This window comes from Polyergus mexicanus, unplaced genomic scaffold, assembly GCF_030449975.1.
Source record: "Polyergus mexicanus isolate NDT 795.1 unplaced genomic scaffold, iyPolMexi1.0 SCAF_20, whole genome shotgun sequence".
In the NCBI taxonomy this organism is placed as follows: domain Eukaryota; kingdom Metazoa; phylum Arthropoda; class Insecta; order Hymenoptera; family Formicidae; genus Polyergus; species Polyergus mexicanus.
Genome location: NW_027223340.1, coordinates 4,289,502 through 4,301,541, shown reverse-complemented (window position 1 = coordinate 4,301,541; position 12,040 = coordinate 4,289,502). Strand labels below are relative to the sequence as shown.

Below are 12,040 nucleotides of genomic sequence, written 5' to 3'. Positions count from 1 at the left end.
GTCATCACGAATAATCTGCTTTTACAGGACGGCGCGACTCCGCTTTTCAAAGCCGCCCACAAAGGTCACACTGCCGTCATCGGCGAGCTGCTCAAGTATCGTCCCTCACTTGGCGTACTTCCGGTAAGTCTCAGCATAAATATTAAAAAAAAAAAGATTAACAATTAAGCAATTTTGCCAAAGTAGCCTTATCTAACGACGACAGCCTATTTTAAATGATCTAAAATTCCGCAATTAAAAATATAGTTGAGATATATAGATATACTTGAAAGAAGGCGAGAGATATATCTCTATATATAATACAATTATATATATGTATGTATATGATATCTAAAGTGCTATTCATAAAGCATATTATATGTAAGGAATGACTAACATTCTTTATTGTTTTAAGAATGGCGAAAGTGCACTGCACGCTGCAGCCTTGACGGGACACATGACAGTCGCGAGGCAGCTCGTGGGAGCGGGGGCAGATCCTTTGCTCGTAAATCAGGAGGGCATCACGCCGCTCCAACTGGCTATCAGACATTCGCAGACGCAGGTCGCCAATTACCTAAGGGATAAAGTGAGAGTGCGAACCGCATCCTGTTAACGATACCTTTCTCCTCTATTTCGATATTATTTGTATCGAGAATCACGAGATATCGTTCGGCTCAAATATTTCTAAGCAGGATAGACACACTAGACAGAGCAATGCGAAAAAAATAGCTTGACATAATATGTGTCTCCATAAGAGTTCTATTACCGATAAGAGAATCTTATAATGTTATATTTAAAAAATTATTTTATTATTTTGTTATATTATCTTATTAAAGGATATATCTATGTTATATATTTCTTGAGAAAAAAATATATGAGCATTTTTAATGCGAGAATATAATATTTGTTATTCTCTTATTGTTAATAAAACTCTTATTGACACTGAAAATAAAACTAAGTTACTTTTTGGTACACTGCTCTATATTACATAAGTGATATTAATGATGATCGCTAAACATGCAAAGAATGAGACAATGAAAAGAAGTTTAGTTTCACGTAATAATATGAATAAACACATTGACAAGCATAAATAGGTCGATTATATCAGTAGAGATTGTGAGCGAGCAGAAATCCGTCTTTATAAGAGAATGATTAGGTCTGTTTATTTTAATTGCTCTATTTTTTTCTAAAGCCTGAACGTATGCCAATTTGATTTTAAGTAAAGAAAATAATGTAAAAAATGCAATTGAAACGAACAGATCAATTGTTAGGTAGTGTATATAATCACGATATCGTTCCATTCTGTGGTAAATATTCCGGTAAAAATATTTTAATACATTTTCTACTGTAAATATAGTATGGCCAAAATATTATAAACGCCGAAAGATGATAGATCTGTTTCTTTCTGTATTTCGCAGTATGTATAACGCATCTAAAACATATATCATACGTTAAAACATATACTATAGATTTTTCAAACTTTACTTATTAGCTATAATCTCATGTTATGAAAATTCAACATCTGTCAGCAGTCTGGAGCATAATTACCAGAAAAAAGATATCGATATTTATCGAAACTAATGAGTTTCAAAGACTGACTGATTTGCCTTGAAATACACATTTTTTATTGTTCTATTATTCTGTAAGATCTTCTATCTATTACATAAGAGGGATGTGCAAGACGATAAGGTTATAATTGTCATATTTGTTTACAATACATTTTATTAAAATATATTGATGCACCGGACAATGTTTTGCAAAAAACTGTAACAGTTCAGTGCATATATGGTATATATATACATCTCAACTATCAACAAATAAATTTCTCACCAAAATAAATAGATTACAAGTATGATAATTAAACACTTCAATATATTTAAATATTTTGTAATAATTTTAGCTTTATGGAAAAGTGATAAGTACTTCCCATCTTCCTAACACATAGCACTCAGTTCATTAGTTGTAATTATTGTTATTGTTAATGAAAAAGTGCGAAAAATTAATAAATAACTTTATAAAGAAAGTAGTTATTGCTAATAATATATAAAAGTTATATACATTAGAAATATATTTCGTTATAAAGTAGAATTGATATTATTGTTCCTTTACGAGAAATATATTATATGTATTACATAAATTTATATATATACGAGATATATACATATGTATATAATTATTACTGTATTAATATCTATATTTTGTTGTATTTATTACAGAATAATTCACATAGCACATAGATCATAAATTAAGATTATATTTCAGGCTAACATTATACAATATTTGAATAAACTGAATAATTTTTATTAATTCTATGATGGTGATACTATAAGAAAAAACTGGAATTAATGTATGCATAGCAAGTTATGTCCATATCTTTAATTAATAAAAAACTCTATTTGGTTTTTAATTAATAATTAAGAAAAATAATTTTTTATTTTACAAATTAAATAATTCTCATTAAATTAATAAAAATAACTTATTATTTCGTTTAAAAATTAAAAATTACATACATATTACCTGTTATAATTTCTCTATCTTGTTTTTCTTTCTCTCTGTAAATGTTATCATTATATATATATAAAAAGATATATATTTTCATTTTTCTTACTTTTTTTTCTTGTCTGTTATCTTAAACTCGCATTTTAATTTCACAAAATTCTTAAATATATGCATTATATATAAGTATATATAATTTTATAGATTATTTTTATAAGTAAAATAAATAATCGGCTGTTTTCTCTCTTTCCCTCTTCGTTACTAAATCTTAAATTGATGCCAAAAATTTATTATTTTTTATCAAATTTTATTTAAAATAAGAATATTACTGCTGTTTTTTTGAGAAAAAAGAAAAAAATAATTTTTGTGTGAATACATTTCGTCTTTTCTCTCTTTTCCTCTTAACTTTATTTAAATAAATGATAGTATTTACAATCGATATATTACATTACTTTGTTTGCAGTATTAATGAATTAATAAATTAGAAACGCGCAATTGTAATTGCTGTAATAATCGACCTTGTAGCACACAGCTGTCAAGTGCCCATTTCCTATTTCACTTCAGATGCAAAGTATCTTCCACTTATAACACTTGTACTTTACTCTAGAAGCGTGCCACGCATTTCAGTCAAAAGAAGTCATACTTTCGACGATATTTATCGTCAATACGTTCGACTACGAATTACGAAGTCAACTAAGAAGCATTTTATGCGATATCCATAGTGCACTGATAAGAGAGATAACGAAACATCGCGTGTATTTTGCTCACAAAATTATCAGTTACATACCGATTCTGAAGGAATACTCATCATGGTTCGTGATCGTATGCCCGATTTGCGTGCCGTTAGTACTCTTCTTTCTTTCTATAAATTATTAGAAATCTATCGAAAAGTATAGCTTGAAATAATCAGTCATATACATTGTTCCAAAAAATGCGGTCATGTATGAATCATGTGTGCAAATAAAAGTTGTGATAAAGAAAGAAATATCGCTTTAAAATCGATATTCAGAATTCATTACTATTCTTTTTCACAGTTATTTACAGCCACTTTGTATAAACTCCGATTAACTTGCGATTAACTTATCAAGTAATATCTATAGTATTTTATTGATATATACACGCATATATGAATAAAATTATTAATTTTCTGTTGGAAACATGGAAAAAAATTAGATTAGAAATTACGAATTTCATAGTTAGAAATTTGAACAATTCTGCTAATTAAAGTAATCGTCGATTAATATAATCGGAGTTTAATCGAAGTAGCCTTTAAACGGCAAATATATGAAATTATCAAATAATGTACTAATTTTTCCAGAGCCGAAGTAACAGCAGCACTTTTGGCAAAGGATTCTTGCAAGAAGTACACCTTCAAATAGCCCAAAATAAAAAACTGAAGGAATTGCTCGACAAAGTATGTATAAATATTAAAATCACTTATCTCGTAATAAAGATATGCATTGCCTTAGGTCGAAGAAATACGCATGCTGATCCAGCTTATAGACAAAAACGTTTCTATTGTAAAAGACTTGCACAATAATATTCTATCGCATACGAATAAGGGTAAGTGGCAATAACCATAAAATAATAGTATAAATCTAAATTTATATATATGTATATTTATACAATGCATTTACAGACATACAAAAAGAACTGGAGACGCGCACGAGTACGATCTCGCAGACGGCTTTTCGCGTGCAGCAAAAGTTACGAGGTAGGTAGATTTGTACGTGAAATAACTCTTAGACAATTCTCTCTCATGGCGCGCATTCGTACCGAACGAAATCACACCATTGGGTTTCATATTATTTCTTAAAAAATTTACGCCGAGAAGTATATTCTGGTGATATTTCTCGTTCACTCGAGGATCTATGTAATCTTGGCGTGAAAGAATCGTTAGGATACGAATTTCGAATCGATATAGGAGTACTGGATATAAGATTTGGCTCTGGAGGTGGCGTTTGTATCGACAACAATCTTTCCAGATGTGCCGACGGATTTGCAACTAACGTATCGTCGTAAGGTGTTGCGAGTTGCTGCAAGCAAATACCAGAATCTACCGATCTGTTCTTGTAGCGCATTATCATCGAAGGTGAAAGACGATGGAGTAGAATTTTGGGCATCGATCGCCTGCATAGATTCAATAATTCCGAATTATCCTTGTGATTTATAATAAATGATGAATTAGCGCTCCTACTATTATCGTTCTCTGAAACGGCTTTGTCTTTCAGTTTCCTGAAACATTATATTATCTCATCGTGTGTATAAAGGAAGATTTATAAATTCATTTATAAACTGAAATACATACTGTTGATAACGATCCATTTCTTTTTCCAATTCAGGATATTCATTTAACACACCAAGTAACTGCTCTTCGTCGTATTCCGAGTAGATCTTGAATAGCAGATTCTCTACATCATCCTCCAAGCGAGACTTCAAAACGGCAAGTTTTTTCTTCAGCGTAATTAATGTAGGTAACAAATTGTCTAAATTGTGCTTCTTCATCGCTGCTATGATAACATTCGCCGCGCTATTATTTGACGTGTTAGAAGTTTCATCGAGTTCTAATGTATCCTTTTGCTTCTCACTGAAGGACGATAGTTGCAAACGGTTATTACCGATTATGAACACTGTATCCTTCAAGACACATGCCCCCTCCTCTGTTGTAATGTCAATGGAATCATGGTCACATATTTCGCTAAATATATTCCTGGTTAATTTCATAACCAATTTAAGTTTCGCCGACGCGTCTAAATGTTCCAGCATAAATTCATAAATAATGTTACGCTTGTCTTGATTCACCCTTCCAGGTAGCGTCAACAGTTTCTTCTCTCGATCGCTCATTCTATGACCACAGAACACACTATGGGACCGATAATTGTTGTAATGATATATACTCTCGAGGAATTGCTTGAAAATTAAAGTCTTATTCTTTGCTAGGAGTTTTTCTTCTACTAGGAAGATCGTCAGATCGCGTATCATATTATCCGCATCGGACAGCATCGTCAATATATGAAAAAAGAATGGTCCCTTCATTTTTATAAAATCCTCCAACAGCAGTTGAATAAATATCACAACTATGGCTTCTCTCACACCCGGATTCGAATCCTTCATGCTGATGCACATATCAGGCAAATATGGCTCCACTAGATCGGTAAATCTCAGACAAATATCAGCCAATGCTTTCGCGGCGTTTATCTTGACTGCGATCTTTATCGGCGAATCCAGATTTGTTTCTTGGCGCATTAAATTACCTAATATCGGCGTGACTTCTTTTGCGATTTCGCGATCTCTTAGCGCTTGCTGACAAAGAATGACCACCGCGGATGCCTGCAGATTCTTCGTCTTTTTCGCAGTCTCTGGCAACAATTCCCATTGTAGCAACAATTGTTCTAGAGCTCGTAAAGTTGACAACGAAATCTTGTTGGTGCATAAAAGTGACGCGTGACCCAACGTACATATAGCTCTTATTTTAAGTGTTTCTTGCATAAGACTTCTACTTTCTTCCTGTCTTAAATCTTGAATCTCCGCCTCTGATAGCTTCATTAGCTCCAGCATATTCGTTTCCATCAATTGACTACTCTTTTCGGCATGCAAATGTCGTAGTATGGCGCTCAGAATATCCAGACAAATGCTAATTAAGTTGAATGTGATCTCGAAGCGGCAAATACATTTGTAGAGATGCTGATGGAGATCCTCGAGGCAATCACGATCTAAAACAGACCACGCGTGTCTCAAAACATGCAGAACCAAACTCGCATGGTAATCGTTCTTCTGGATTATTTCCTTATAATCCGCAATATATTTATCTATAGTCGGAATCTTCATATTCTCAGCTAGAGCCGCTAACAGTATCCACGCGCCTATGTTATTATCTGTACCGATGTGCGATTGTAAATTCGATATCACAGAGTTTGTAATAATGCCATTTTTGATCCATAGACCACAAGCTTTAGATAAATGCTTTCTCATTCTCACGTTACTCAATTTCTCTAACACTCTCCACGGCAGATTATTCGCAGCATCCGGAATATATGTAGAGGCTTTCATTATCCTATTTAACAATACGTTTCCCAAACATTCCAATACCTTTTCTTGTACTTTAACTTCGATATCGTATATCTGCGGTACAACAGCCCGCGTCCATTTGTCGAGGAGACTCGAATTATGAGGGAATTGTTCTAAAATGTCTGAAAGAACATGCACCGCGAATTGACGTACAATCAAGGTGGGATCCCTGCAACGATCGCTTATCACATGCATCGTCTTGTCTGTAAGCGCTGGGAACATAATGGATAAATTCCTTAGAATTTTCAGAGCGCTTCGTTGAACTAGCGCGCGTTCGTCGTTAACTCTGTCCAATAACATTGCAACAATAATATTTGATCCTGGTAACGGATCAATGTCCTGTGACAATGCTTTCTCCAACTCGTCGAGCATAGAAAACGGTTTATCCGAGGCTGAAGTTTCAAATATGCTTTCAAGAATCATTTTATCGGCATCATTGTTGCAATCAGAAAACGAAGCAAATGTGGCCATGGCTTTTCCTCTTACCAAGATTGACTGATCCATACAACGGGATGATACAACGGCTACTAAAATTCTTCTCATCTTCAGTTTTATATCTTCGTTTAGATCGTTATTCGATAAAAAAAATTCCGTCAAAAGCTTTCCTATGATTTCTTGTGCAAATAGTCTATAAGATATCTTACTATTATGTGAAAATAATATTATATCTCTGAAAACCGTTATTATAATGTTCATGTTACATATATTTAACAGTTTTATTATAACAGCTGCTTGCCTTTGGCGACCCTCTGATCTTTCTGGACATTTCACCATCAATTGATGTATTAAAGTTATAACCGCCTGCGTTGTTTCTGTCCTGTGAATTTCCAACAAACTTTTTAAAAAATACATAACTGTCTCATGTATAATGATAATAGACTTTGGTTGCACATTTGTATGATGAAATAACAGATCGGGTAGTATGTACTGCGCTATTAACATTATAGTCATAGCAACAGTGCCATGATTACTACTGCATAGTTCTTGCAAAGCTGTAAATGCACTCTGAGACAATGATGTTAGACCATAATTGTTGTGAGACTGAATATACATCTCTAGTCTAGTAATATCCAATAATATGCATATTGTAATATCTAACGACTCTGTATGCTCCTTGAAGCGAAACGATTTTAACATCACAACAAGATCGCAAATAATCCTATTTAATTCTTTTACGAGCTCCAACTTTTCCGAATCTAACATAACATAACAATCTGCCGATTCATCATCAATAGAATTTAACACGGTTGTTTCTTTGCCACTCTTTTTAACGGAGGAAATTAAGTTTTCTGACATCTTCAAGGTTTTAATTGCTCTCTGGTACAAATTGGGATGATAAATTCCAAATGCATTGCTACCAGGTACTGTGAGAAGCATAAGATACAGACTTGTGGCTTCCAGACAAGCCTGTCCAGAGTCTTTGTCGGTCTCAGCACATTGGCCAGTCTTCATTATGTAACCAAGCATGGCAAGCAGACCACGTATGTTGATATTCAAGATCATCAGGGCTTGCCATGAATATTCAGAGGTTTCACATTCACATTCGTTGGCGACGATCCATGCCTTCAGAACGAGACGGGACTTGTGCAACAACCGTCTCGCGTCGCCGCTCTCCAAGTACTCGAGATAATCATCGGGTGCTTCGTTATAAGTCATGAAGTCCGAATCCCAGATTGACTTAATCCAGTCTTTATCGAGATTATCAAGGTTGAAATCGTGAAATACACGTAACGATTCCATAATGTGAGAGAAATGAGTGGATTTTAAATTACGTTCAAAATATTAAATCGTTATCATTTTCTCCCACGTGCGTCTCTCACCGACGTAAACATAACCTTAACTTATCGTTGCGATAATGTATAGATTGGAGGGGTTTCAGGTTATCGTTTTCTTATGCGTATCGATAATTATTTTATGGTTCTGTTTCTCCGATACACATGAACCAGCCAATGTTGAGGAAAATTTATCACACAACATTTCGTTTACTAAAATAAAATGCAAGAGACGAACAATAGCGTCCATGTAGAAGCGGTAAACTGAATAACCAATGACTGGTTACCAAATCATATACATAAGCATAAGCTGCTTATACCTGTATATCAGAGAGAAGCCTGAGCCTGAGAGTCGTGACATTTCTCAGGCTTCTCTCTCTCTCTCTCTCTGTATGTGTGTGTATATATATATATATATATATATATATATATATATATTATATATATACATATAATGTATGCGCGAATATATATATGATTGCATCTTGATGATCATTTATAGAAACAAATCGATTATTAATATATTTAATGATTAGTATATTAATAATTCATATGTTAATTTTATATATTAATAAAAAATCAAATTTTATATTAAAATTTATATATAAATATTTAAAATATATATTTTTTATATATGTATATATACACATATATGTATATATACATACATATAAATTTAAGAGTAAATATGTAATTATTTAATGAAACTCTAAAGAGAATTAAATTTGTATATTTGTATTTGTACTCTTCTCTCTTAATTAATTCTTTCTCTATTAATTATTTCCAGATTTGGGAAAAGGTATTATAGCCATTGACGATTTGAGTATAGCTGTAGCACAAGATGGATCTATATATACAAGAATTAAAATATTGCAACACACAACTATGATGCAAATATTTTCTGAGATAATGGAAGATTATAATTCATCATTATTAAAATATCATGATAAGTGTCTCTTGCTTTTGCAGCAGCAGCGTTCGTTAAGTGTGTATTTATAAAAAATTTTATTTATTAAAACAACAAATATATATATATTTATTATTAATTCATCAAATAGACTATTTGTTAATCTAGTAAGACGGCAAGTTACAAGCGAGGAATTGGATCATATGCTGGATGCTCAAGAAAATAGCTTATTTATCGACAATGTAAATATTATTAAATATTTGACTTTGTCATTATAATAGTATTTCTTACAAATCTTATATTTTTATGTATCAAATATGTGATTATATGTAGATTTTAGAAGACAGCAAGATTGCAAGGCAGCAATTATCAGATATAAAAAGTAGACATAATGATGTTCTAAAATTGGAAAAGTCTCTTATAGAAGTCAGAGACATGTTTGCAGAAATTGCATTTTTAGTGGAAAAACAAGTGAGTATAAATATGTTTTGTTTAGTAACAAAATCATATTGTATATGTATAACAATGTAACAGCGCAAATATGAAATATAAAATTTTTTTAATAGGGAGAACAAATTACTAATATAGAATATTTTGCCAATAAGACGACGGATAACATTGATGGTGGACGTATTCAATTGAAAAAGACGAAAAAAAGAAGTCACAGATATAGAAAGGTATTCTATTAGATATTTAGCAACTTAAGCTTTACTTGATTTTCTTTTGTGAAAGCGATATTATCATGATTGCAATTATTTTTACAGCGGAAGATCAAGATTACTATTATTGTAAGTCTGATAATAATTTTTCTTTTATTCATCACTATGTCATTTTAAAATACAAGATAGCTCAGATAATTTAATTAATATTTCTAACTTTAAAGTGTAAATTATGTGAATAAAAACATATTTTATGCATAATATGTATCTATTATATAATGATTTATAATTATTGTTTGTTGTTAGTACTCACGCATTTTTCAAAGTAGTTTACAAGTGCTTTCGCGCTCGGTCTTAATTTATAATTGGCTGTAGTACATATGAAAAATATTTCAAGTATCTTCTCATATTCTTTGCCCAAGTCAATTGCAGGTAAAGCTGGACGTGTACCTAAAAGACCAGTTTTTTAAATTAAATTAAATTTTATTTAATCTAATTCAATCTAGTTATATCACAATAATTATAAACAATAGATATTTAAAATCGTATACATTATTTACCATATTTACTGTTTGTACGTGGCATTATTTCTTTGAGGAAAGTAATACTTTCATCCATGTCAAATTTAGAATCATTGAATCGATTATCTGTCAAGTTTGCCTCTGTAACTGAGTTGTCAAACAATTCATTTTCATCGAGTTCTTCATTATGAGGCACTGACAAAGATAACATTTCCCAAAGAGTAAGACCATATGTCCAAATGTCAGCAGCATTTGTTACTGGTTCATCTTCTGCAAGATACAATTTTTAAAGAGATTATATAATCGTAAATTCAAAAATAAATTTTGGAAATCAAATTTTTGAAATAATCGTTATTTCAAAGATTATGAATTAATAGTATTATATATATATAGTTTTGAAATATTAAGAATAGAAACGCATGTAGTTAAACAAACAAATATACCAAGCACAATTTCAGGAGGATTCCAACATTCTGTTCCAACATAAGAAAAGTTGCCTCTCGATGTATCTATTTCTAAAGATTCTGTCAATGGTAAAGCATTCCCAAAGTCACACAATTTGACCACATTGAAATCATGAGACACCAAAATATTCCAACTTTTTATATCTCCATGTAATATGTATGCTGTATGATGTAAATACTTCAATCCTTTTGCAATTTCAAAACCAACTTTCAGAACGTCTTTAGCCGAGAATGGTTCATCCTCTAAAAGGTCTCGTCTTTCCTCTATCTTATCACCTAATTTATGAAGCGACACTGAATATTAATACAAACATATATATTATAAAAATGTTCAAATTGTTCAATTTTGTAAATACCAAGTGATGTATCCAATGCTTCCATAGCCAAGCAAGGCTTTCCATCTACTCCTGTGGTAAAGGCTCTGAAACCGACGATGTTGGGATGATTCAATTGTCGCAGAACATTTGCTTCTAATCGAAGACGTCCATTGTTTACTTCGTTGTTCTTTCCCTTTAGCCATTTCTTTACTGCCCAAGGTGAACGTGCAAGGCCTACTTTTGGCGATCTTTCCAACATGTACACAGCGACTCCTGAAAGAAAAAAATGTGCAAATATAGTTATATGAATTTGGACATAGCTAGTATTAACTATTAATTAAACATCTCTCATTTATATGTATAGTATGAACTGTAATCGTAAAAATATTTGAAGGCACATACGTACCAGTGCCATAGCCTATCTGTTGCAAGAAAGGCGATGCTGGTATTTTTATAGGAGTATTTAATTCGGAATTATCTGTTTTGCTTTTGCATTTTACTCTCGTTGGTGTACCGAATTCAGCCATGTGAACGAAATGGAGAAAAGAGAAAAAAAGAACAAAAAGTAGACGAAACGACGAAACAAGGTATATAACCGTCAACTTTCAAATAATTTAAATTTTATCGAATTGCGCAAGCGCATCTGACGATAAATACGATTGGACCCGACAATATGGGCGCGTTCCACTTAACGATCGCGACGCTCGCGAGCATTATCTATCTTTGTTTAACTTTCGGTGAACAACAAAGATGAAATGATACCGTGAGCTTTGCGGTCGTTAAGTGGAACGGGCCCCATATCTCTTCTTTTTTAGTTGCACTTTTTACACTTTGCTCTTTCTTCTCTCTTCAAAAAA

General features: G+C 32.3%; 4 protein-coding genes across 5 annotated transcripts in view; 2 read left to right on the top strand and 2 right to left on the bottom strand.

Moving 5' to 3' along the window:
* Window positions 1-1,964, top strand: part of LOC138941891 (ankyrin repeat domain-containing protein 29) — a 17,551-nt gene extending 15,587 nt beyond the window's left edge. Inside the window, exons 8-9 of one of the 2 annotated variants that reach the window (XM_070311852.1) lie at window positions 28-123; window positions 395-1,964. In XM_070311852.1, coding sequence (XP_070167953.1) covers window positions 28-123; window positions 395-592 — 294 coding nt within the window. In that variant the 3' untranslated portion in view covers window positions 593-1,964. The remainder of the gene's footprint in view (window positions 1-27; window positions 124-394) is intronic. The other variant, XM_070311851.1, reaches the window with a different exon arrangement.
* The window catches only part of LOC138941889 (lymphokine-activated killer T-cell-originated protein kinase), a 15,275-nt gene extending 3,235 nt beyond the window's left edge, over window positions 1-12,040 (bottom strand). Inside the window, exons 1-5 of the mRNA XM_070311850.1 lie at window positions 11,590-12,040; window positions 11,223-11,456; window positions 10,846-11,142; window positions 10,442-10,672; window positions 10,195-10,331 (exon numbers count right to left, since the gene is read on the bottom strand). Coding sequence (XP_070167951.1) covers window positions 10,195-10,331; window positions 10,442-10,672; window positions 10,846-11,142; window positions 11,223-11,456; window positions 11,590-11,710 — 1,020 coding nt within the window. The 5' untranslated portion in view covers window positions 11,711-12,040. The remainder of the gene's footprint in view (window positions 1-10,194; window positions 10,332-10,441; window positions 10,673-10,845; window positions 11,143-11,222; window positions 11,457-11,589) is intronic.
* LOC138941888 (condensin-2 complex subunit D3) lies at window positions 2,531-8,640 on the bottom strand. Its single transcript, XM_070311849.1, has 2 exons — window positions 4,784-8,640; window positions 2,531-4,710 (listed from the first exon to the last, which is right to left on the bottom strand). The coding sequence occupies exons 1-2, from the start codon at window positions 8,281-8,283 to the stop codon at window positions 4,281-4,283; spliced, it is 3,930 nt and encodes a 1,309-aa protein (XP_070167950.1). The 5' UTR covers window positions 8,284-8,640; the 3' UTR covers window positions 2,531-4,280.
* Window positions 3,021-10,099, top strand: LOC138941892 (syntaxin-1A). The gene is made up of 9 exons (XM_070311853.1): window positions 3,021-3,317; window positions 3,794-3,889; window positions 3,945-4,038; window positions 4,115-4,189; window positions 9,103-9,300; window positions 9,391-9,464; window positions 9,556-9,693; window positions 9,789-9,899; window positions 9,987-10,099. Exons 1-9 carry the CDS (start codon window positions 3,285-3,287, stop codon window positions 10,056-10,058), a joined length of 891 nt encoding a protein of 296 aa, XP_070167954.1. The 5' UTR covers window positions 3,021-3,284; the 3' UTR covers window positions 10,059-10,099.